At 48.8% G+C, this 26,591-nt stretch overlaps 2 protein-coding genes across 2 annotated transcripts; both read right to left on the bottom strand.

Moving 5' to 3' along the window:
- Positions 1-3,984: 3,984 nt before the first annotated feature.
- On the bottom strand, positions 3,985-8,242 carry LOC120850151 (atherin). The gene is made up of 4 exons (XM_042294032.1): positions 8,103-8,242; positions 4,924-5,471; positions 4,418-4,845; positions 3,985-4,101 (listed from the first exon to the last, which is right to left on the bottom strand). Exons 1-4 carry the CDS (start codon positions 8,240-8,242, stop codon positions 4,069-4,071), a joined length of 1,149 nt encoding a protein of 382 aa, XP_042149966.1. The 3' UTR covers positions 3,985-4,068.
- A 3,487-nt stretch (positions 8,243-11,729) lies between these two features.
- LOC121838046 lies at positions 11,730-15,353 on the bottom strand. Its single transcript, XM_042294031.1, has 4 exons — positions 15,163-15,353; positions 13,799-13,969; positions 13,597-13,742; positions 11,730-11,854 (listed from the first exon to the last, which is right to left on the bottom strand). The coding sequence occupies exons 1-4, from the start codon at positions 15,351-15,353 to the stop codon at positions 11,730-11,732; spliced, it is 633 nt and encodes a 210-aa protein (XP_042149965.1).
- Positions 15,354-26,591: the final 11,238 nt, after the last annotated feature.

Raw genomic sequence — 26,591 nt, 5'->3', positions numbered from 1 at the left:
AGCAGCGCCGAGGCGGCCTGCTGAAAGATGTTGTCTCACATGCCGAGGTGGGGCGGCGAGCACCGGCGGGTCCGAGGCGGGAACGACCCGGAAGGAAGGGACGTCTACATCGGCCGAGGTCAGAACACATACTCGTTTATTTAGAGGGAAACAACCCGGGGGCCAACCGCCCCGGGGGAGATCCACCTGGGCGCACGGCCCAATGGATGAAGTGTAGCGCCGCCTGGCTACAGCGATATGCAGTGACAGTTCGTGGCGCCACATGGTTAGTGTGGCGAGCGAAACTAAATGAAAAAATTGAACTACTACACTTTCCTTTCCTTAAAAAAAATAAACACCTATCCTTCCCTCTCTTAGGAAAAGAAAATACACTGTCTCATAAGGCTAAAACCTTAAGGCAGGATAAAATAAAAATTGAGCAAAAGACACTGGGCAAGTAAAACCTAATAAAAAAAAAAATAGGCAAGTAGCCAGTTACACTTCTTACTGCACGTGGCAGAGAAGACGAAGACTTCACGTTCAAATGTTCATGGGCATGTAGCATTGAAAATAGTTAAGGTTTCCTAAAATGTCCGTTGTCACTACACACACAAAAAGAAAAATTATTCACTGGGGTTGACTAGAAGAATGTTCAATAGTTGATGTGTGCACTAAACTCATATGTCTTGGATCTCTCCGAGACTTGAACTGCTGTCGTAAAGGTTCACAAAGTAGTCTTTGAGACGTTCGGTCAGCCGCCGGGCTCGATGTGGGCGACTGTCCTGACGGGGGGTGGAGGTGTCGGGACCTCGACCCTGGGTCTCTGGAGGATCCGACCGGAAAATCGGCTGGCCGCCTGATGCCGACGGCACTCTCACAGGGGACGGCGCTGGTACCGGTTCTGGGGCACCGTCAAAGGAGGTGTCGGAAACTGCACCACCCTCAGTAGCCGTTTCTGTACGACTGGGCGACCAACTGGCAGCTGACCAGCTGCTATCTGGGGACATCCTAGGAGACTGGTAGTGCTCAGGGGGCTGAGCAATCTCCTCAGGCACCGGTTGCACCTCAGCAGGACCCTCGGGAACGGGAGGGGGACTCCCAGCTGGAACAGGACCCTCAGGAGGGGAAGGGGGGGCCTCAGGACTCAGGCCAGGGTCAGGACGTTGACCCGCAGGATCTGGATTGGTGGTGTCCGGGCTAGCCGGACTAAGGACAGGAACAGGCGGCTCTGGGGGAGCCGGCGGGACTGTGGGCAGAACAACTGCAGGGAAAAAAGGGGGGTCCGGGGGGTACAAATCTTCCCGGAACCAAGATGCTCTGGTTGATGAAGGTTGAAGAGTTGTATGCGTCAACTTGGACGCATGCCACGTGGATCCATCGTCCAGCCGGTATGTAGCTGGACCCACTTGATCTTGGATCTTCTGAGGAGAAGCATACTTCATCTGTAACTTTCCTCGGTGACGAGGCTTGTTGACCTTGACGGTCTGTCCAGGAATGAATGTAGGCCGCTTGACAGCACGCCTTCTGTCTGAGTACATCTTCATGCGTTCTTGATATTTCTTGATTGTTTGTGGAAGTCTTTGTTGGACTGTGGACCTTGGAACTTGAGGGTCGGGGACTGGACGCCCCGAAAGATAAAGACGATTGCGATGGTTCCTGCCATGAAGCAGGAACGCGGGAGTTTCTCCCGTTGCAGCATGGCGAGTGGCACGGTACACTCCTAAGTACTCCGTGACTGCTTCTCTGAGGTTGCGTTGCTGGACGACAGCCAACTGTATGGTGGACTTCAAGACACGGTTGAAACGTTCCACCTGCCCATTCGCTTGGGGGTGGTACAGGGATGACCTGAGATGACGAATACCTTGATTCTTGAGGAAGTCTGTAAATTCCCTGGAGATGAACTGGGGGCCGTTGTCGGTGACGATTTCTTCCGGCAACCCCTCTCGTGCAAAGACAAGCTTCAGGAAGTCTACCACAGACGCAGTCGTGACGTTGTGGACGCTCATGACCTCTGGCCATTTGCTGTGGTAGTCCACAAGGGTGATGAAAAACGTTCGTTGCGCGGAGCGCGTTCGAACGGACCAACGATGTCCATACCTAACTTCGTCCAAGGACGAGATGGAAAATCGACTGGCTGTAAAGGTGCTCGGAATGTCTTTGCTGGTTTGTCCGTAGACTGACATATGGTGCAATGTTGGACGTATTGTTTGATGTGGAGAGATACTTGAGGCCACCAGTAGAGTTCTTTGATAAGTCCTGTGGTCCTCGTGATCCCTTGATGCGTCTCATGCGCTATCTCGATGACTTGGTCGCGTAGACTGGTCGGCACAATGATCTTCTCGGCGTTAAACAGCAGTCTGTCCACCTGCGACAGCTGTTCTCGGACTGCGAAGTAGGGCTTGAACCCTGGAGGCAGCTTGTCTTCAGCTGGCCATGTTGACGAGATGTATTTCATGACTTTCGGTAGAATGGGATCACGGGCTGTTGCATCTTGAAAGTCGCGCTGAGTCAGTGAAGCGCAGACTATGGAAACCACTTCCTCAGGAAGCTTGGTGCCGTCTTCTGTGTCCTTGACGGGCAGACGGGACAGTGCATCTGCGACGGTGTTGTTGGTACCCTTGCGGTACTCCATCAGGAAGTTGTAGTTGAACAACCGGGCCGTCCAACGGCTGATGCGTAGCGGTTGGACTCCGGTGCCCTGCGTAGACATGAGGGTGACGAGTGCTCGATGATCAGTGCGGATGGTGAACTGCCTTCCCCAGAGGTAAGTATGCCACTTCTCGCACGACCACAGGATCGCCAGGGCCTCCTTCTCTCCCACGGAGTACCGTCGCTCCGTGTCCGTCAAGGAACGGCTTGCAAAGGCCACGGTCTTGAGCTTCTGCCCGTGCTGTTGTTGCAGAACTGCTCCGAGGCCGTAGTTCGAAGCATCAGTTGATACGATGACCGGCAAAGTCGGGTCAAACATTGTTAAGATGGGTGCTTTCTGGAGAGCTGTCTTGATTTCTTGGAAGGCGCTCTCGACATCAGGAGTCCAAGAAAAAGAGTTGCCCTTGCGCAACAAACGACGCATCGGTTCGACTACTGTCGCACAATGTGGAATGAATTTGCTATAATATTCCACTAGACCGAGGAATGCCTTGAGTTGTGTTGGATCGGACGGTGAGGGGAAGTTCAGAACGGCTTCTATCTTGGACGGAAGGGGCGCTACGCCTTCCGCGGATAGACTATAACCGAGAAAAGACAAGGTTGGAACGCGGAAAACCGCCTTTCTGTTCAGTTTCATGCCAGCGGACTTGATCCGTCGGAGGACTTCGCGCAAGTGCGCGTCGTGTTCTTGAGGTGATGATCCGTAAACGATCACGTCGTCTAAGTAGAACTCTACACTAGGACAGTCCTTAAGGATCTTTGACATGACTTGTTGGAATGCGGCTGGCCCGGAGGCCAAGCCGAAGCAGACTCGCTTGAAGCGAAATAAACCCTCATGCGTGATGAACGCTGTAAGGTCTCGACTCTTGGGGTCGAGTCGCACTTGATGGTAGGCCGACGCAAGGTCGAGTTTTGAAAAACAAGATGCTCCTCTGAGCGAGTTCAGGAGCTCGTCGATATGCGGTAGTGGGAATGAGTCGATCACGACCGCGCGGTTGGGAGCCCGGAGATCGACGCACATGCGGATACCGCCGTCTCTCTTCTTGACGACCACGATGGGCGAGACCCACTCGGAGGCGCTGACGCGCTCAATCACGCCCTGACGTTCGAGTTTCTGGATCTCGGCAGTTACGGACTCGCGCAGCGTGAACGGTAGACGACGGAGCCTCGCCTGAACGGGCGGAACATGACGACGGACAGTGACTGTATGTGTTTGGTTTACAACCAAACCCAACTCGGACGAAAAAAATTCTTCAAACTCCTCAAAACCGGGAGGAAGCGTGGAATGATCGCTCACCGATGACGGAGAACGGCCACTGGACGAGGTCGATGGACCTTGGGCTGCGGGGACAGCCGACGACAAAGTGCCAAAGGCACCAGAAGAGTGGAGTGGCGAACTTGCGTCTGCCGTGGACGATGACTGCGGGACCTCAGCCTCGGTTACATGTCCCGGGACGGCTGTTCCGGGAGCAGCTGCGTCAATGTGGAAACATTTTAGCGGTACGCCAGACAAGATCATTTTGAGGTCATGTACCGCGTCCATTCCAAGTAGTGAACGGCCGTTGCGTACAACGTAGAAGAGAATGGTCGCGAAGCGATCCTTGAAGACGACGTTTGCGTGAAAGCATCCCAAAACGGGAATGGAACCCTTTAGGTAGTGCACTAAAGTGCACGGCGGCTTTGAAAGCTTGATGCGGCCGCTCCGATTGATGCGGTTGAAAGTCGCATCCGAGAGAAGGGAGACCTCAGCACCGGTGTCGATGAGAATGGAAAGAGGGAAGCCGTTCACCTCTACATCGGCCGTGAAACTCCGGCGCTGGGGACCAGGTCGCTGCTCCCGGCGACCACCGGGTGACCCCACCGTGTAAACGCCAGGCCACATCTCGTCGTCGTCATCCTCCGAGAACGTGCCGACGCCTCGCACGGGTGTGCGTGTCGGACCAGCTTGGCGACGGTCGTAGTAGCCGCGGGCAGAGACCCGCCGGCCAGCAGGAAGGGCCAGTTGTCGATGATCCCGGTCGTCCCTCGGTCGGCTTCGACACACATTTGCAAAATGTCCCTCACGGCCACACAAGAAGCATGTGGCTCCCGATGCTGGGCACTCATCCCGCGGGTGGCTCCGTCTTCCGCAAAAAAAACATCCGCCCTCGCGAACGGGAGGACGCGCCCCGGGGGGAGGGTCACGTGGGCGCGCACCGGAGAACGGGCGGGAGGGAGCTTGCGGCTGCCGGCGGTCTTGACGCCGCGGGAGAGGGAAAGTCCGCGCGCGTCCCGACGGAGGAGAGGGAGGCTCACGCCTCGGAAGGGAGGAGTAGGAGGGCTCTCGCTGCGACGGAGACGGGGGAGGAGGAAGGGGACGCTCACGCCTCGGGGGGGAAGATCTGCGGCGGCGGGGAGGCTGCCCGCCATGTTGAGCATCCCGGTCGCGACCGCGTCCATCTTGGATCCGCTCGACCACGTGCGGCGCGTTCGGGGTTGCGTCTAGCGATAAGCGTCGGAAAAGATCGCAATCACGAGACGTCCGCTCGAATTGCTGCGCCAGCTGGACAGCACGCTCGAGGCTCGGTGCGTGAGCTCCACCGGACTCTCTGATAAGACGATCTTGGACTTCCGCGATACGGATTCCCGAGATAAACATTTCCGCGACGCGGCTTTCCAACGACTCTCCGTAGTCGCAAAACGAGGCTAAGCGCCGATGCGCCCCAAGATACTCCAGGACCGTTTCCCCTGGGCCCTGCACCCTTGTGACAAACTTCCTGCGTTCGACGACAACGTTCTGAGCGGAAGCGAAGTGAGTGTCCAGAGCGGACAATAACACCTGAAACTCATCTTGGGCCGCGCCAACGGCCAGGCCAGTGAGGCCAAACGCTTCCACGTAAGCCACGGCATTACCGGCGTGCCAGGCGTGGGGAGGAAGTCGGCGGGAACGCGACCCTGTGGAGCCGCCATCTTGGACACAACGGACCAAGACTTCCTTTGTTCTCGCGGCCCACCGCTTTAAGACTTTATGGCGACTACCGGCATGCAAAGACCTCGTTTCCTCGCAGGCCCTGTACTCCTTTCGCGATCTTTAACCGCTAAGCAATCCACATTTTGTCGAGGAGCCAACCCTCGTCTAGGCTCAACGCGTGTTCTCAACGCGCATCCTTTGCATCATTTCAACCTGCCGACTCCGCAGCAAAGCGGCTTCTCTCTTCGCCGCGCGCATCCGACGACCGGAGGCGTCTAAATTTACGTCACCACTCGCTCACCGGAGCGAACGCGCCTTATGCGCTCCCTTACGCCGCGACAAGCTTCCGCGGGTCTTTCACTCGACAAGGGTTTTACGATTTTTTACATGTGCGCCTAAGATACTAACAAAAGACAACTATGTATGGTGACATTTGTAATACACGCAACGCCTACGCGGAGTACGGTCCCGACCTCGACGCCCGGGGACAAAGGCAAAATCCCGTGGGGGACAGCATTCACAAGGAGCCAAGCCCACTACCGTCAGACAGACCTTAGTATAGGACGCGAGCCCTCTGAAAGCTCCGCAACGGAACCCAACGGCGCGACGCCGCTCGAAAACGTAAGTGGAAAGGAAAAAAAAATTTTCCACGAAATGCGCAAAAAAAAAAAATTTACGCCCGCCGGGGCCCAACCTGGCGAAACGTATACGGGAGAAGAATTTCGTTGAGCGGGAACGAGAGGTTGCCGGGGCCCAATCCGGCACACCTCGCGCGGGAAAACGTGGCGTCACAAGACAAAGGACGTGAAACACCGGCTGCCGGGGCTAAGCCTTATGCAGCGGGCTCCGAATCGGAAAACAAAGAAAATCCCATCCTCCTTCGCCAAAAAATGTTGTGATTCGGAGAGCCCAATAAATAAAAAAAAGAAAGGAAAAGAAGCAGCGCCGAGGCGGCCTGCTGAAAGATGTTGTCTCACATGCCGAGGTGGGGCGGCGAGCACCGGCGGGTCCGAGGCGGGAACGACCCGGAAGGAAGGGACGTCTACATCGGCCGAGGTCAGAACACGTACTCGTTTATTTAGAGGGAAACAACCCGGGGGCCAACCGCCCCGGGGGAGATCCACCTGGGCGCACGGCCCAATGGATGAAGTGTAGCGCCGCCTGGCTACAGCGATATGCAGTGACAGTTCGTGGCGCCACCTGGTTAGTGTGGCGAGCGAAACTAAATGAAAAAATTGAACTACTACAATCTTGAGTAATGTGTGTGCAGAATATAGTTTACTCTACCCATTTATAAAGCATGAAACAGGTGTCTGTACTTGGTTTTCTACACTGATGTCTCCAGTGAAAAAGAAAGTTTGCAATGCTGGCACTTGTTTCTCCTCAGTTATCCATTTCCCTCTTGGCACGAGTGATTATGGAAGTGATCACAGTTGAAAAAAAAGAATGTTGCCACTTGATAAAATTTACAATCACCGATGCCGAGCAGCAGGTGACATACCATCTTATTGACGACTCGCAAGGCACACGCAGTGAAGCAGACGACATGCTACATTTCCGACGCAAGAGTTTATGCTGTAGTGACAACGCTTGTGGATGATGCTTACCTTGCACTAACCTGTCCCCATAATAAAACCTAGAGCAACTGAAGAAAAAGAAAAGGACATTGAACCGTCCTGATGGTTTGCTGTCCTGTCCCTTTTTTTTTTTTCATTTTGTCGTCTCTCTGGTTTTATCTTGTGTATCGTAGACCAGCTCGCCTGTATGTTAACTTGGTCTTTAACTAATCTGCCACTAACTCTGGTCTCGACATCAATCTCATGATGCTGTAACACATTCTAAACCACTGGAGAGTGAGATTCTCCCGGATTACCATGTGTGGCTTTGGTCTTCTTAGGATTGGCGGTGTGGTGCCCTTTTCTAGCTTTTGTTGACTTCACCTTGAACTGCAGTTGACCAGCCTGGGTGATGGCCTGTTCCCTGTTGGCATTTTCATTCCAGTGCAGTGTTGCAGTGTGGGTCCTACATTAATAGGAAATGCAGTCAAAGTGTAGAGCAGTTCCCATGGTGATGTGTGTTCTGGAATGCTGCTCACTTTTTGTCACAGAATTTTAGTCTCCGTTTCTAGGTGTTTCTAACCATCGGGGATAGCAGTATTTTCATATGAGTAGGTGTTGTATTGGTAGCGGTATGTGGCATTGAATATTTTGATTACTCTGCTCAGACATACCTGCTGCAGTGGTTGTCACCGAGCGGAACGTTCAAATAACAACTCTAGCCACCAACGTACACACACTGAGGTTAGTGATCCTGACAAATTCTGAAACATAGAAAGAACTCAAAAAGGTTTTCATAATATCTTAACAAATAAATAACGAACGATTTTCACGAACTATAGTAGTACATCCTGAAATGGCAAGCAGTGCATTGGATTGCATGTCACAAAACACAGCTGCTGCTTTCATATTAGCGATGTGGGTAATGCCTAAGGGTTCCTTTCCGGGTCATTTCTTTGTGTACATACCTGGCGAGCATTCTTTTCGTGCAAAATGCAGCCCACTTGTGTGCAAAGCGGTTCAATACACTGTGGAAAGACTTCAGTCTGTATGTTTGTGTGTCTGGAGAGAGCTGATGCAGGTCCTTCAGCAGAGATTTGCTGGTCATGACATCTGTGAATCGTGCATGTGCAGGTGTATCTAAAGCAAACAAAGTGGAATCAGGACAGTCAACTTTCTGAGGAAGGGGGCTAGTTAGGATATTGATGACTGATGATGGTGTTCACCCGATCAAAGCCGCCGGGAAGTCGAATATAGAAAACTAAAAGTTTGATCTCGCGTGACTGTTTGATCTCGCTGCACACATTACGACGTTGGTTGGTTTACAATGGCTAGTATGGCCGTGTGTAATATGGCCACAGTGGCACGCAGCAACAGCGCATGGCTACAGACTTTGGCACACGACAACTTAAGATACACGCATTTTAAAACGACGCTTAATGAAGGTGCGACACATGCACGTTATTAGGGGTGTGCGAATAGTGGTTCGAATCAAATAGCACGTCATTCATAACCTTGGCGGTGCAAAGGAAAGCCGACGTAACCGGCTCTCTTTTGCTCTCTTGATGCTAGGGATGACACTGTGCTATCTTCAGTGATGTGATTGCTGCGCCAATTGCGCCAAACTGCGCCAAGGGGCTAACCCTGCTACATCCTGCTACATTTTGCCAAAATATGGGTAATCTGCGCCAAGCCTGTGCCAAAGAACCAATTTCGGTCGCCTTTAAAAACCGAAGCTAAACGGAGTACCGTAATTGAGCATGCGTGTGTTATGTGGCGCAAGCGGCGGTCCGTTCGCGCTCTCATAAGTCTTGTCTCGCGTCTTTTTTTTAAAATATTTTCAACCACAGACGCGGTTTTGTGCGGACGTTCCGACGCTACCGTGCCGGGTACCAGCCATGTCGTCGTGCTGTGAAACGAAACCACATTTTTGCGTTGCGGGAGTTACTTTGTGAGCTGAAGCACTCGCTCCTGAAAGCTACGGCCGTGAGAAAACTATATTTGGTACCCGCCTTTCAGCCACTGTGTTCGCGCGACGTCGGGTGTTGCCGTCCCCACGTCGCTGCAGATATGGCGCTTTCTGAAATGAAGCTAAGTACTGCCACATGTTCATCAACATTCCTGTTCTTGTTTAAATAATACGTCACTACAAAAATTCATCTTTAACTCAAAGACTTGTGTTGAAGTATTGATTACATGGGTTTTTCTCGGTGGGCTTTCTTTCAAGAGGGACCTTGGTACAGGAAAAATGTTCCACGAAAGCAAGTTGGTGAAGAGAAGTAAGCTAAGGGAATGTCTGAATGCTGAACCCCCCCAGCGCGCTTGATTGTCTCGAGTTCAGTCGTTGCACAAAGCTCGCGATGTTTTTGCCAAAGATGACAAAGCTCGCGCCTGGCTCGCGATGTTTTTGCACTCAGGTTCTTTGTCTGTCTGTCTGTCTCTCTGCGTGCGTGCGTGCGTGCGTGCGTGCGTGCGTGCGTGCGTGCGTGCGTGCGTGCGTGCGTGTGCGCGCGCGCGCGCGTGCGTTTGACTTGTACCTTGTTTGCCAGCCTGGCAATGGCAAGCATGTGCTGCTGGACAGTTTTTTGTCTTATGCTCGACAGTTACAATTTGCATACAATTTGAGAATCAGTTAGTGACGGAGCGGAGTGGCATGGTTTCGGTTTTGATCGAACAGCCGTTGTCTCCGCTCGCGCGACGAGGCACGCGCATCTGCAAGCCTGCCGAAGTTGCCCTCACGTGCATGCGAACATGATTGCACGACGGAGGCACCAGCCAGGATGCTTGAAATCAACTGTTGTAAGTTTGCTTACTTTTGACGAAAATCTGGCACTTCGGGAACCAGTAAAATGGTGGCAAGCGGTTTTTCGGAATTGCTCAGCAACGCCTACAGCACTGTGCACTTCTGGGATGTCTCAGCAGTAAAAACACAAGTAGCGAGTTCTGTCACAACACGTCGCATCAGAACACAACACAAAGTGCCCTTCGTTTCTGCTGCAGCACTCGAAACAAGCATTTTTATTTTTCTAAGAATATCTGCTCAAAAAACCCGCTTTTGCTGCACCAAAAGCACTGTTCTGGTTGCTCCAAAGGCCACAATTGCTGCTCCAAAACATTGTTTTGGCTGCTCCGAAAGGTGCTCCAAAAGGGCTTAGGCCAATCACATCACTGTATCTTATTCGAACCACTATTCGCACACCCCTACTGGTGTCACAATAGCAAACGTCAAATCCCCGTGCTGTCGCGTCCACGATAGTGTCAGTTGGCAGTGCCCCTTGCGGTCGTTTCGGTGAAGGAGAGGAGGAAAGAGGGAGAGGGCACAGCAGGACGAGTGCCGCTGTTATGATAGGCATCTTAGTTTGGGAGGCATTGGTCGGACAATGCAGGTTACATTTAAAAAATAGGGTGACATGTGGTACACGTTTCTAGTCTGAAGTAGCGCATATTCACGCTAATTATTACGACATGGCTAAAAGGCGCGAGCAAGAGCAGAATACCATGCTTACCTGCGGGTTCTTTAGTTTTCCGACGTCGACATCGTCATGCTGAGTAGCTCGTTGCCACTGAGCTCTTTGCTTAGGGTCACTTGGAAAGGCAAACAGCCGAACCTTTGGCCCGTTGCCGTAATTGCCCCTACACTTGGGGACACAACACCGACCCATTCTATCGCGTAGGATGCATGCGGATAGAGAAACAAGAGCGCCCGTGCTGACAGCTAATGCGGTGAAAATGGCAACGGCTTCTCGAGTTTTGCAAGCTTGGGACTACTTGCGTACGAGGGTGTCGCAGCTAGTGCCATCCGTCGGGAGGCGACATAGTTAGGAGCTTCGAAATTTCTGGGGCAAGGTGCGATGACGTCGGAGCGTAGGAGAGGAGGAGTGCAGATGCCTACCTTTGTGGTGCGGGCAGAGGAGTAATATCATCTTTTTTCTTGGTTTAATTTTTATTTTATTTTTAAGTCTCCTCTGTACATTTTGTCTAGGTGGTGTTGGAGAAACTGAATTCACAAGTTTCAAATTTTGAGGGTAATGTCCAGGTGTTGTTTTGAAGTGTTTCGGATAATTGAAAAGAAATTATTTCGACATGTCAGTGCCCCTTAAAGGTCATGGGTGGTTCGCTGTAGAAAGGCACCATCACACAAAGGCAATGTGTAGAAAAAACAGCACGAACGGCTAGAAAACGTGCATGTTCATGGAAGAAAGGAATCTTAATATCCTACTGTCTGTTCTGTCCCATTTTTAAAGGTAACAAAAGCTTCAAGGAGAATTTCAGGCACCGTGTTGTTGCGCATGCACAGTTTTGCTTTTTAGGTTTTAAGCAGACATCAAGTTATCAAACTTTTTCCTGTTTTTCAAGTTCATAAAGTTTTCATTTAGGCTCTTTTGCATAGAATATAAGCCACACAAAACACAGTGAAGTTTCTTCGTTTTTCTTCTGTGAGGATTGCGTTAGTTATGATGCCCAAAGGCAGAGGCGGCAGGTTGTCAGATAATAAAGACGAGGGATTTCAAGACGGGACTCAGCAGTTGATGATGAGAAGGATGAATATATTTACAACTCAAAACAGTAGAAAGTTACATGGCGCTTTCCATGGATCAAGAAGCCTTCCGGCCCCTTTCCCAATCGCTTATATCAGTTCCTTTGTGAGCTGCAGCGGCCTTGTACGAGGGCATGACGGTGGAGAATTCAAGCACGGCTGCCATCAGCTCCCCCACATACTCTACCAAAAGATTGAAGATTTTGCACTAGTAATAAACAAATACACTGATCAGCAAAAACATTTCGACAAACCCTACACTGTGTGACTGAGTGCACCTCGCTGATGCGGCATCTGCATTATTACCTCCTGCTGATGCAGATGGTAGTTAATCGCTTCCAGAGATACAGAGGGATAATTGTTTTGACGATGTGTGTATGTATTGGGAAAGGCTCTTGATTTAGCTGACTTTGACAAAGGGCAGATCTTGATTGCCCGGTGGCTTGGAACAAGTTTCTCGGAAACTGCAAGAATTGCTGCTTGTTCGCGAGCTGTCATGGTTACTACAGATGAAAAGTGAAAGTTAAAACTGTTAGTAGATGCGAAGGCATTGCATAGGAAGCGAGCAAGCCGGCCGTGTCGCGGCGGTCGCCTATTGTTCGCCGCGACCTGGCGGTAGCCGCCGCAGGAGCATCGGGCAGCAATGGCGACGAACAGCACGGCGGACAGTGTCCCCGTCGTGATTACGACGGAATTTAAGGCAGCTACGAGTTCGGAAAGTTCCTTCGGAAGCCGGTGCCGCCGGCTCAGAATCATCGCGAAGTAATAGCAACGAACAGCACAGAGGACAGTGGGCGACTAAGAATCCGGAAAGCTTCTTCGGTAGCCGGTGCAGAATCATCGGGGGGAAGCAGTGGCGATTAGCAGCACAGAGGACTGAGGCGGTTACGAATCCAGAAAGCTTCTTTCGTGGTGCCAATATGACGAAGAGAAAACTGTTTCATGAATCTGGCCGCGTGTGCGACGTGAAGGAGGTTTGTTTCGACGGACAAGTGGATGTCACGGAGCGCCGTACTCTGCAAACAAAATTAAGCGCGCCCACAAAAAATTTTTGTTGGCGTTGAGTGGACTGCGGTAATTATGTACGTTTATTTCTGAATCAGCTTGACAATAACTGGGCGATTTTTTTTCGCGCCGTTCCGCGATTCTCTTTACTATCTTCCTGTAGGCTGATGGAAACATCCAACGGTAGGCTTAGGAGGGCGACCGCATTCCGCTTCTAGATTCACGTGAAGTATTTGCTGCATACTTTAGAGTTTGCCGTCGGTGTCGATGCTGCTCCATCGTCGCTAGGAGAGAAAAAAAGTTAATTGTATTATTCGTCAGCAGCTTAAACAAAGCGCGAACTGGAAGGTAAGAAACGCCACTAACCTGTATGGACGCACAAGTCGTATCCAGGTCGCGCAGTACTCCGTCTCGTACGGCTTCGAAGGGACGATGTAGTACTTCGTGCCGTGCGCGATCTTGCCGATCACGCAGCAATTGTTGCGGCTTTCTTAGTGCGGAATAGCCATCTCAGAAATTACAGCGCTAACCCACTACTACAACACACAACCAACGCAGCGACTGGCGTGGCAGAAGATGCCCGATGCAACGGACCCGTTTGCCGCTAGGGGCGCCCTGGTCGGGGCTTGAATTAGATCCGCACGGTTCCTATGCCCATGCATTATCACAAAATGTGGACGGCGAAGGCTTCTGCCTCCTGATGAACTAAAATAGGCGACTTCCTGTGGGTCTGCTGACAGCTAGATACGATGCAGGTCACGGTGCAAGTTTTTCTGAGCATAGTCTATCAGACTGTTCGATAGGGGTCTCCGCAGCAGACGACCCTTGCAACTGTTTTGCTTGCCAAATGGGAATCAATACCGAATTTGGTAAGTGGTCATAATGTTTTGGCTGACCAGTGTACGAGCACTGCCATATACCGTAGGTGCAGTGTCCCTTGAGCATAGCAGCAATGGCCTCCTTCATTGCTTTGGGATCTTTCACCACCCATCTTCTTTTACCTTCCTTCGTTGTTGCCTGGGGCCTCACTCCATTTTCATTATAGTGCAAGGCTGCCAGGTAGGTCCTGGCAAGTAGATGTATTTAAGAAACTAAGAGAAAAGGACTGACCTCCCTACACACCTTGCCGTCATGCTCCGAAAGGCGAAGTGCACTAGCTGTGGTGCGAAATGCAACAATGTGCTATGCAAGCACTCTGTGGCAAACGTTTGTGCCGATGGTGAGAGGCTGGGGATGTCCCGCAGAAGGTGCTTAGACAGCACAATCTCCTTGAGTTTCTGGTGTGCGGAGAGCCTAGAAAAAAAATATGAGTCATGGTAAAATCTGGTTACTGTATTATGAAGACTTGCAAATATGTCCTTACCTTCCAGTAGCCACTTCTTGTTGAGCTCTGTGCTGGCAATGCCGCGACTTCCCAGCTGCAACCAGCTACTTCTTGATGGCTGAATTTGGGCATTGTACGCACGATGGGAGTCGGTCGGCAACTGTAATACAGTTGCCGTCCGATTTTTCGGACGCGCGTGGCAATAAGCATACCACACGTCCAATTATAACCTTTGTGGCATACATATTTGACAAATAAATGTGAAATGGTTTTCTATTCACCCTTGTCATTTTGCTTCATGCCTGTTAAATTAGTAATAGTTCAGTGCTAGAATAGGGAAGACGAAAATCATTGTTTGCCGAAAAAAAAAACCTGAAATTAATTTTAATAAATCATTATCATGACAAAAAAAAAAAACTGATTTTTGTTTTTGAGTAAATGTATTAAAGATAAGCCGAATCGGAAAGAATTTAAAAACTGAAACCTCTAGAAACTAGCTATACTGTACTTGTATCAATTTATACTCACTGACCCTCGAACTCCTCAATGTACAAGTCAACACTGTTCTGAATTTTATCTTGGAGTGCTTTAGGAAAGACTTGGATGTGGTTACAAGTTTATATATTCCAACAGTAACCTGAACAAACAAAAAAACAACATTAAACAATTTACCTGCGTCATGCCTGTTGTCCTCAAAGGGTCCGTCCAGTTGGCATATTATACCATTGGCACGCATCAAAGCCTGGTACTTGAGGACGTGCAGCCGCTTGTGTCCGGAAAATGATTGCCTTTGGTCCTTTGATGGACGGCTTATGGGGTGTGCTGTGCTGTCCAGAAAGCCCCAACAGTTGTCCAAGGGGGCTCCTTTGTCGTGGACTGCCTAATAAGGACAACATATATTACTGTTAGTACTGTCAGGTTCCAACGTCTCTTAAACACTTGATTTGAGACACCCGTAAATTATGGTTGCTCATTCCACCGGCTGCTGCAGCTATCTGCAGTGACATGTAGACACCTGCCGGTACGGTGTCTACTGCCTTCTGTTTCCCGGACAACTCGCTCGCATATGCCCCGGCTCTTTGCAGTGAGAACAGCAAGGTCGGCCCCGGCCCCTGCGTGCGCCAGTGGGACAGTGGCGTGACATGTGTCCACGTCCTCGCACCTGTGACACTGCAGCTGGCAATCATAGCTGTTTTTTTGAGGCAGGGCCTGCTGTCGTATTGGGGCGAAACCCACGTGGAACGGTGCTACGCTGTGCGCCGCGATAGCACCGAGTTGGTTCTTGTAGTAGGAAGGCTGCAGGGCCGGATGCAGGCACCAGGGGTGCGCGTTTGGAGCAACGAGGATGGGCATGGTCCAGGCTGCTATACTCTGATCCGTCCCCGGAACTGGACGAGTCCCTGGCGCCGCCGTTCGACTTTGGAATACCAAATCTCGGGCCACTTGGTTTGAAAGTTGGGGAGGGGGTACGTATTGGAGGCGTCGCCACACGCACTCCATTATTTCATCGGCAGCATTGGCGAGTTCCTTGAGCGTGGCGAAGGTCCTTCCTTCAACGAGATCCCGGAACTGCGAGTGCGTCTGTCGGAGTACCTTCTCCACCTTCTGCGCATCTGTCACAGACTGACAGAATGGTAGCCTCTTTTCCCTTGACTCCTGGCGGCGATGCCAATGGATGCATGAACCCGGCCTTCCTGAAGCAATTTCTCAAAGTCAACCTCCTTATCCCCATTCAGGCTCCCTTCAGTATCTGTGCAGTCATCCATAAGTTAATTTGTAGCTTGAGGTTCCCAGGAAGCGGGCAATGGATCTTGATGAGGAGCTGCTGGATCACGCAACTTCGGTAAATTACCTTGAAGTTTTGAATGATACCCATGTCAAGGGGCTGCAACCTTGCCGTGGCGTTCGGTGGCGAGAAAAGAACGTTGATGGCTTGCAGCTTCAAGTAGAATTGGTGGGCACAGCAGTTGTCAAGAATGAGGAGGATGTTCCTTCTCTTTGCTGCCATGTCATTGTCAAATTCCTTGAGCCACTCGCCGATGAGTTCCCGCATCATCCGGGCTTTCTTGTTATGTCTGCAGCGAACGGGCATGGACTGTGGGAAGCAGGTCGGCTTCTTCTACCTCGTGCATCCAGGAACGTTTCAAAGAGAGCTTCCTCTGCCTTTTTGTATTTTGCGTCGCTTATACAAGAAGTTCACGAGCAACAGTCTCACGGCTTCTCCCCAGAATACTTAGCCGCCTCGGTGGCTCCGAGGCGAGAGCGCCGGCCTACGGATCCCCAGGTGGCGGGTTCGAATCCCGACCGAGGTGCCCGCAATCTGACGGAGGCTTATTGCGGAGAAGGCGCCGTGTAACCGAGCTTTCGGTTGCACGTCCAAAGATTTCCAGGTGGTCGAAATTAATCCTCAGTCCTCTACTGGGGCGTGCCAGATGCCCGTCGTTGGTTTGGCACGTAAAACCCCCAAATTTGACTTTTTTTTCCCAGAATACTTATCTGCAGGGCACTTGTTAATGGATGAGAACTGGTCTGCAAAGAACTTGGCAATTTCCTGTGACTATCTTTAACAGAGTTCTTATATGCAAAACAAGGTCATTGGAATGATGTCCTTAGAGGGACACTGACAGGGTATTTATGCTCGCCGAGGTTTTTAGTTCTACATGACATAAGAGGGCCCAACTACCCAGAATACAATTTGCGACTCGAAATTCGGTTTCTTTCCGCCCGAAAACCACCGATCAAGTACTGGCCGGTTCGAGTCTCACTCACTCTTTTTTCCGTGGTCACGGGCCGTTTTCTAAGGTAGCGAAGCGACCACCAAGTTTAATCAAAGTCGTTGGTCACTGAAGGCACACACTCAGTATTAAAAATAGAAAACAAAACAACACGAAGCCCATCTTTTGTGACTTATAAAAAGCTGCAGATACGCTGATTGAAAAAAAAAAAGAAAGTTACACACAGAACCGGAAGCATTCTGTGCGTGCGTCATTTTGCGTATCGTAGGACTCGCGGGGACGGCGATGGCAGTGGACGACGGGAGTGGGATCTGTACTTCAGAACTGTCGTCCGTTGGTACCGGCAAATTTTGTCTGCCTTTAAAAGAGAAATTTGGGACCGAGCAAAAGGATCGGTATTCATCCCGTAAGACACACCCGACCACCAAGCCGACTTGCACGAAGACGTCGCCGAGCCGTAGCTCCTTTCTCCTGGCTGAAGACATCGCCCGCGCAAATGTCAAGCACCGCACGAAGTGTTTACTTCGAGTTGAATATGCACGCGTACAATTTCTTTACTAGGTGCAAATGTCGCCAATGCGTCATACTTCCCGACTCCGCCCCAGAGTGCTTTTGCTGGAGAAAAATCGGCAGCAAACTTTCCAACTTACAGTTTACCGGCTGGATCATTACTAAGGATAGAGATTCCCCAAGAAACAGATGCATCAGTAGCTCAGTGGGAAAGACGTCCGCTTCACATGCGGTAGGACTGGGTTCAATTCCCAGCGAAGCTTTTTTTTTTTTTTTTTTTTTTTTCAGCCATTTTCTGATGTTTACATTTCTTTCTTTTACAATTATCACTAAATAAACAAACAAAAAATAACCAACAAATGTTGTGGACGACACGTCGCTGAATTAAATGGTATGGGATTTCCTTTTTGACACCTGCGAACTCGATGTAATCACTTCCCACAAAATGCAAGGAGCATATAAATCAGGTAGCGTCCGCTTTCCGACGTGCCTGTAAATTTCTAGAGGAATTGCAGCCATCCATTGATCCCGATCCCGATCCCCGTTGATCTTTCGGAAACTCTGTCGCACAATGCCACTTTTTTTCGGACGCAGGACGTGTGGGCCAGCTCTTCACGCAACATCTTGGGTGTATTCTTTTCAAAGCCAATCGTGGAAATTCACCACGGGCACTCACTACTCGTCTCTCAACTCCTCAATGTACAAAACAACTCATCTTGGAGTACAGAACAGCGAGCGGAAGAAACATAACTGCAAAAGAATCGCACGGCAAACAGTTTTCCTTTGCCGCATGTCGTTTGCTACGATGAAGAGTAAAAAAAAAAAAAAATCGCACCGTCGGATGTGGCTACATGACTTCCCCCACTCACACACTTCTCTCCACTGACCTCCGTGCGTAGGTTTCGGTTTCGAGCAGTTGCGTCTTTTGGCTTTATTAAAAAAATACGCTACTCTGTTGCAAAATATTAATTGGGTAGTCCTCCGGCACCATAATGAAGCGCCTGGCAAAAAATGAAAAGTTTTTTTTTTGGGGGGTGTAAGCGTCCCTTTAAAGGGAAGCTACGGAGCTTCTTGGAAAAAATGAGTTAGAAGTGAATTCTAGTGTATTTTTACCCCGTGAACCCGAATACCGAAACCATTTGCTGCGTAAGTATTGTTAAACGCGAGAAAAACGCGAAAGACAGTCGCTGTCCGTGACGTCATCGACGGATCTTTTGGCTGCCCAAGGCTAGGGAGGCGGGGCTTCAGCCCTATTTTGAAATTGATCTTGTGGCTCTCCGGCGCGTCGCATTGAAATATAATTGCGATATCTGTTACTCTAACGGCCAAATGAACGCAATTCAAGCGTTTTTTCTCAAATGTAGAAGTGCCCCATCTTCCCTTTAATCAACTGGTGTATAACCGCAATACCTTATGGTCGTCTCTGGCTTTCACCGCGATTTCTTGAACGTAGTGCTGGTGGGCAACATAGATGGCTACCTTCAATCGACGCTGGTGGACCTTTGTCAGCTGAAGGGTGGCCGGTCGTTCAGGGTGGGCAGCCTTTTTGAATAGAGCCCGGTTAACTGCCTTGATGATATCTTCAGAAATTCGTTGTATCGGGGAAACGGCCCCTAAGATGGGCAGCGGAAAAGAGAGTGTCGTTGTTGCTTGACATTTCGGAACTGTGTTATTTTTCAATTCGTGATGGAAAATATACGTGATCAGGCGGGCCGGGCCGCCTGTGGTGCCACCTGTTATAGCAAAGGAGAATCAAATACCACATCTTCATGTTTGGAAAAATCTCGAAATATCACCGCTCATCTTAGTTCGCATTACACGATTCAAAACAACTCAGTTCACCATTCAAATTTTATGAAACCATGCTGGCTGTTTCCTGCGGCGCATTGAATGTCTCAGGATTGAAGCCAGTTCTTGACCTGCTGCACTTGACACTGGTGAATAATAAAAGGGATTCCATTGAAACGGTGAAACGTAGTACATACTGATCTTGTCTAATGTTATGACGACATCAGTCACCGCTTCCCAGAGGGTCTCTTTGATCACATTGTTCCTAAAACCCTTGAGCTTTACGTTCCAAAGAAGTAGGTACTTGGCCACTTTGCTAATCAGCAGTTCATTTAACTGGGTGCGAGACATTTTGTCTTGGTTTGTACTCGTGAAAAATAAAACGGGGAGCGAAATACGACGACAGAAGAAACTCTAACGCATAACACGAAAATCCCGGATCCTAATATGAACAGGTCTCGACACAAAAGGAAGGGGAAAGGGGGACTTCACCTTGCAAGCATAGTTCCAAGGCCAGTGGTGTCGAGAACAGTGGCCGACGCCGTCGCCAGTAGCCAATGCAGCAGCAAGTATGTTGTCCGTCCGCAGTTGCTCAGGAAAACCGCCCACCGTCTTGCCTCTTCCACTTGTTTGGCAATGAAGTACTGGTCCAACACTTCAACGTACACGTTTCAGTCTTTACTCTCCCTGGCGAATGACTCCAGCTTCGGCATGTTGACGGGGTGCTGGCGGGCGCAAGAACAACTTTTGCCTAACTCATTTTAGTTATTATTCCTCGTCGCCAATGTAGCTTTTCAACATAACGTCTATTGCATGTCAAGATATGGTTACAACATGGCCGCCGCTGGACCAACGCCCCCAAGCGCCCACCATAGCTGCGGTGGCAGTACTAGTCGGACCATAAACTGCAAAAACCATGAACAAGCTGCTTCTGCTCAGCTCTCCGGACCTGCAGATTATGAAGTATCTATGCTAGTACAATGTGATAACAAGAGCACTACAAAACCATTCTCACTTTGTTCTGCAATGTACAGGAAAGATTTCTATGTCTTGAAATACTGCAACTTCTGCAGTTCCGATAGGGCTGCGCGGATGCATCACGCAGGCTGGACTGGCACCAGAGAAGTCAAATGAGACATGAGGCTTTGGACAGGTCGGCTTTTTACCCTGGGCTGCAAGGGGCAGCGAGCCCTGGAGGCATGGCAATGTACTCTAAAATGAACTTGCCAAGTTGTTGAGCACGGTGGCAGAAATGGTGGCGCTCAATGACGATGTTGCTCATAGAACCAAAGTGCTTCATCCAAACTGCGATGGCCTGTTCGTAGATGAACAGTGCAGGTGGGCCTTTGGAGGGTGTCGGCAGCAGCAGCTGCACCCGCTTTGGCTTTTCCGGTTGTTGACGAGAGTGAAGAAACGCTGACATTCCAGGCTTCAACTGCGTTGCAGTAGGGCTTTGCAGTGGTTGAGGTAGTAGCCGCAAGCTGCAGACTCAACCAGAAGCTTCTCGAACTTGTGAAGCCCTTGCGGCCACGAAACGGCTGGGTGGCCTGGTGTAGTCGGGAACGGAGTCGGGAGGGAAGGGGGGGGGGGGGTCAAGCTTGGACAGGCTCGTGGTAGCATGCTGCATGGAAGTTACGGGTGCTCCATCCTTGTTGCAGAAAGGATGGTTCTTTGGCATGTTCTGTCAAAGCGGATAACCACATGCAAAATGGGCAAGATTTCTTCAAGTATCTACACCTCCACCGTAGGTCCCCAAACGAGACCCGTAGCTCTGCCAATATACATACTCCTCTGGCTATTTTTCACCGGGTTTAAGTGGACATCTGGGTGGTCATGAGTAAGTACCATTTATACATGGCTGCCAATTTAGTATTGGCTAATACTTCATGCTGCCCGGATTTCACTTGTTTTCACTTACTTAATATGAAATTGGTATCAGTAGTGGTTACGTGTCTCTCCTTTCAATTTTGACTTGTGGCATAGTCTCTGTCCTTTTCATTGTCCAATATTGTCATCTGCACACATGTGGTGTATTTTTGTTTTCTATATGAAGTTTGGTTATTTGGGAACATTTAGGCTACAAGTCTCCAAAATTTTTATGGATTGGATTTCAAGAAGTTGTGAAGGGTGAAAGGCTAATAAATGAACTTCGTATCACGCACTTGCGTCCGAAGGTCTGCCTTCAGTTTCTCAAGAGTAGTAAGCGGACCTGCTCTTGGCACTTAATTTCTGAGTACGTGAATTTTTCGCTTGAGGTGAATAATATTCTGGTTAATTCATGGGTTGTGTTTATTACAGTGCTTTCTTACCATAGGAACAAAATTGCAAAAACATTCTTGTACGATCGACTCAAACATATTCTACAATGCAACAATATCAGTGTCAGGAAGGGAACTGAGTTGAATAAACTCATCAAAACAGATCTCGAGCATATCAAGGACACTTTCATCACTTGCCCTTGAAAAGATCATGCCACCAGACGGTAATGCTCTTTTTTGTAGTTATTGTAAAAATGTTCAGCTCGGCAACAATAACTTTGTGATTGGATATTCCCTCTTCCACGTTACGAGAAAAACTATTGTTAAAAAGGCGCTGAGAGATGAAAAGTAAGTCTAAAATGTTTTCCATACTTTTTTGGATGCGAGTTGGGCTACTAATTGTACAAGATTCTTCAAAGGCGATTTGTACTAAGAAGTCAGAGTTTTGACAATTGGAAGACACCGGGTACATGTTTGGCCAATGAATGAGCTAAAGATTAAAATTTCCAGTCAAAATAATGGATGAACCACGTTTCGACATATTGTTGATGCAATCGGGCAGCTCGTCAAGAAAAGAAAGATCAGCGCCGGGAGGACATTACACTGTGCCGATAACTATCGGCCCCAGTAACGAGGTAACCTTGAGCCATATTGCTTCAATATTCTCGGACTTTTCTAACAGAATAGCATCAATGTTTTTACTAACGTCAAACGCAGCGCCTCCTCCATGGGCGCCCCTATCCCTCCAAAAGATACTGTAATCAGGGAGCGTTACCTCGCTATCAAGAACTCTATCGTGCAACCATGTTTCCTTTATGGCAACTATATGTGGTTTGTATACAAGGAAAAGGTACTCAACGTCTACCATTTTATTTATTAGACTTCTTTCATTAAGGTGCATAATTTTTAAGGAACCAGAGACAGACTGTCAGTCAGAATTGGCCACAGTTTGCCTGGTTTTATTCTTCTGTTTTTATCTTTGTCGCAGTAAAAAAGTTAATTGTCGATCCACAACTTACTTTCACCAGCTTCACCTTAGATCCGTTTTGCTTGCACTCCGCTGCACTTTCCCAAAAGCTTTTGCATTTTGAGATTGGGGGGACTGAATAATCGTCACTTACTGAAGTACTTGATCCCTTAAGCTTTGAACAGTGTTAAAAATCTTGTTTTTTTTTTTCATTGGAGTTATAGAATTTTATGATTACCAGACGTATGTTACCCTCTCTTTTCTCTCCTGGTAAGTGGATACGCTCCACTGAGGCTACCAGGACGCCAAGTTGACTATGAAAGATGTCGTCAATAACTTTTTTCGAGTTGCACTTGGTTGGTTTTCATTGGGCGCCTCAGGGAAGCAAAAAATTAATAGGTTGTTGCGGCAGCTATGGTGCTCAAGGTCGGTTATTTTTTCCTTTGTGCGCATACTGTGTACCCTGCAACGCATTCATGCTTTTTTCGAGTCAGTAATTTTAATTTGTTCCCTTTTGTAACTTTCAAAACTTCATCCATTTAAGACAACTTGGAGTTTACTTCAGTAATGGAAGTTTCAAGGGAGGCCTGATCGGTCCATATTCCCTTCACCTGTCGAGAACAGTCTGTTATCAGTTGCTCGAGACAAGTTTCAGGAGCCGGGTTCAGCTCGATGTCCTCACAGAGTAATAATTGCAACACAACCCAACACTAGCAACATAGCAACAGAGTGAGGGGGGCATGGCAGAAAAACAATGGCAATAGTCATACCTAAAACAATGTTTAGCATGGTCGGTACCAACTTCCACAAACAGAAGATGCAGTTTCAACGACATTCTCGTGGCAATATAGACGCGCCCACTGAAGCCTTCGGAGGATGGAGCGAAGTACTTGTAGCTGTCAGATGACGTCATAATACCCTTGTGCCAATATTTCAAGACAGGAAAATTGTTTTTCAATGCCTCCAAGCACTGACGTTGCATGTGCTGACGGTACAAAGATGTATGCCATCACATGCGGCGTCGGTGCTTGGAGGCATTGAAAAATAATTTTCCTGTCTTAAAGTACGCAGGAAGAGCAACATAATTGTAAAATATCTGGGGAGATAAGCGTGAATGATAAGTTTATTTCATGCACAGTGCCAAAGACGGTTATATTGTCTGACAAACGCTTTTAGTACGATGATGTTCCATAGATATTGGTGTGACTGGTTAGAACTGCCCTTTGAAGCTTCAAAGATTTAAATGGCCCACATGGCGATCACCATGGCAACCAAGACCGATCAGCCAGGCCAGGCAAGCTAGGGACGCACATCGGAGGAAAACGAATGGGATTCTGGGTACCAGAGGTAGGTCAAGCTGTCGACAAAACAAACAACCACGAAATGATCTTTTGATGAAACATCGCATGTCGATAAAGTGATCTGTCCATGAAACGTTTGAAGGACTGGTTGCCGCTGGCAATGACTGCCTGCTATACGCTCCGTGCAGCCGCTACGGTGCCACTGTCGCTCGCGCCACCAGCGCCTCCCGTGGTCAGATTGGGGATGTATGATACGTTCCCGTGCCGAAATGGCGACGCGCGCGAGTGATTCTGTTGTGCTGTTCTGCGGCTTCAAAAAGATTGATGCCATTGAAATATACTTTAAGAAAAAGTCTTTGAAGTTGGCGTGCCACGGGCGTACTGTTTTCGTCTTATCATTTTAAGCGGTGCATTTGTCAAGCCTCTCAACTCTAGGACGGCCGTGGTATTAGATACTATTTTTTCTCCGCCAGCTTTCAGCGCAGCCCAGAGTTATCGTGGGCGCGAGCTGCACATGCAAAGCCGGCGTGCGCGGCTGGTGCAAACACGGAGCCGTGCTAGCGGTCTTTGTCAACAGCGAGATACACACCGCATGCACAGACAGACCTTGTGCCTGGGGCAAGCCGTCATCGTGGCCCGTTCTCGACCAGTGAAAAAGAGTAGACAAGCTCTTTGCACGTAAGGAACCAAGAAGCGCGATTAAATGCGAAGACCAACAAAAAAATATTTGCATCTTTAATGTTCATTTCTTAAGGGGAGAAATGCGTTGAATGAATTGAAATGAATTGAATTTCTGGAATATGGCATTGCCCTCACTATACCTATATATTTACATATTATTAACATGGTGCTATTCTTTGCAGGGAATAAGAGTCAGCTGGGTGATCCTGTGGTGCAGCCTGCACCCGCATCAATGCTCCTAAGTCACTTTAGTGAGATAAAATGCCCCCTTGCAGAGATTCTGACTGCAGAAAACAGAGATCCAATTGAAAAGGACTGCTCCGCCTTGTTGTCACAGATGGTGACCGACATTGTGGACATGAATGACAAGGAGATGCTGGTCGGCCTTCTAAGTGGGAAGAACAAAGTGCACCACGTAATGGAGCTCACTAGCCTGACACCCCTACGTCTACAGAAACATGATCTAGTCGCCAACCTGGACCGAGAGACTAGGGTGTTGTACGACAGAATGATATCTAAAAATCTGCGAGATTGTCGAGATTGCCCTTGTTACAAGGGGCCAGGCTGCTGCCAGCAGGTGTATACCGAAGAAGAAATTAGAAAACACTTTTATATCAGTGGAGTTGCCGATATGATTAACTGTTTTATTTTTTTTTTTGTCTACAAGTACAGGTGGATGCAAGAGAGAAGAATTCGTATAACCAGCACCAAAGCGCACAGAATCAAGACAAGGCGGACAAAGTTTCACGAACTTGCCACCTCGTTGACTCGCCCCAGGACCTTCAGTTCAGCTGCCACATCATATGGTAAGGACTAGAGCACGGGTGGGAAAAATAGCACTTCTAGGCTATATTTTGCCTGCACTGTTTATACTTTCATACTTCCACAAGATATCTCATACGTTTGGCATAAACCTCAAAGAAGTATAACGCATAATGCATGTTGGGAAAGCGTAACGAGACAATAAAACCAGTCGAGGGAATTGTCTCAAAAACTTCTTTGCTATAGTCTCTGCTTCTAAACACATTTCGAAATCCTGCTTCTTGTCCTGTAACAGGAAACAAACATTACAGCTGAACTAGAGCGCTGTGCATGTCATTTATCAGTCTCAGGTTTTAAAAATGATTAGTTGCTTCATTGACATTATGTTGCGAACATTGAGCTTAATGATGACTTATTCCTTGAACAAAACCAGGCAGGGCAACTGAAGACACAGCAAGGACAGTGTTGGCAAGTGCTCTTGGGACACCTGTGCATCAGGTAGTGCTTGTGGACCTGGGATGGTTTTATCACAGAGCTAACTCGTGAAAAATATGTACAGGTTGGTCTCGTGATTCATCCGGATCAACCGTGGCTGTCCTGCAGCCCAGATGGCATTGTATGCTGTGACGACGGTTACCGGTTGGTGGAGATTAAGTGCCCGTACAAGCTTTGGGATTCAGAGCTTATTGACCACCGCTCGGAGACGAGCTTCGTTCCATACGTAAAGTATGTTGACGGACGCCTCATCCTGAAAAAAAGCCACAGGTACTACACTCAGGTCATGGTGATGATGTACATCCTGGATGTGGTCGAGACATTTTTGTTTGTGTATTCTCCTAAGCAGGACATTATTGTCACAGTGCCTCGCGACGAGGAATTCCTTGCCGAGTATATACCTAAACTAGAACATTTTTACTTTCCTTACATGCTGGAAGTAATTCTGGAACAGCATTGAACGACACATGGGTAGCGCAGGCTGCAGTATGCCATATCTAGGGTTTTGCGTTTTCAGATAAATCCAATAAAATCCGAAAAATGGTTGCCAGTAAATATTTTTCAGATTCAAATTGATCCGGAAAATTCAAAATGTTTGGGACTGCCAGCTGTTATGAACCCGACCGGCCTTTATATTTTCCCGGGATCTTCTAACAAGTTTCTCGTTTCTCCTTCCTTTTTTTTAGTGTCAACATCCATTTGTAAGTAGGTGTCACAAAAGAATGCCGTTTAGCACTTTATCATAAAAATGAGATAGCCTCCCTACGACCATAGCCGAATACGTCTCGCATTAAAAAAGCTGCTTTACTAAATTCGCAGACTACTGTTTTCTATCTTCCAATCGCTTCGCCGAAGAACTCAGAATTTTGTGAACCATAAAAGAAAGCTCTGTAAAACTTTGATTTTATAGTGAAAATTGAACTTGGAAAAACACCCTCCGATTTCGCTCAAAAATAAACTCTGAAAACGCGGAACCCTAGCCATATGCGAAATTGCTGTCGAGTATCATCATGGTGGGTGGGGGGGGGGGGGGAGGGGGGGATCTTAAATCTGTGAATGGGACTGGTCTGCATTCATTTCATTATTAGTAATAT

Source organism: Ixodes scapularis, unplaced genomic scaffold (assembly GCF_016920785.2).
Source record: "Ixodes scapularis isolate PalLabHiFi unplaced genomic scaffold, ASM1692078v2 PGA_scaffold5__190_contigs__length_132052651, whole genome shotgun sequence".
Classification (NCBI taxonomy): domain Eukaryota; kingdom Metazoa; phylum Arthropoda; class Arachnida; order Ixodida; family Ixodidae; genus Ixodes; species Ixodes scapularis.
This window is presented reverse-complemented; position numbering and strand designations above follow the sequence as displayed.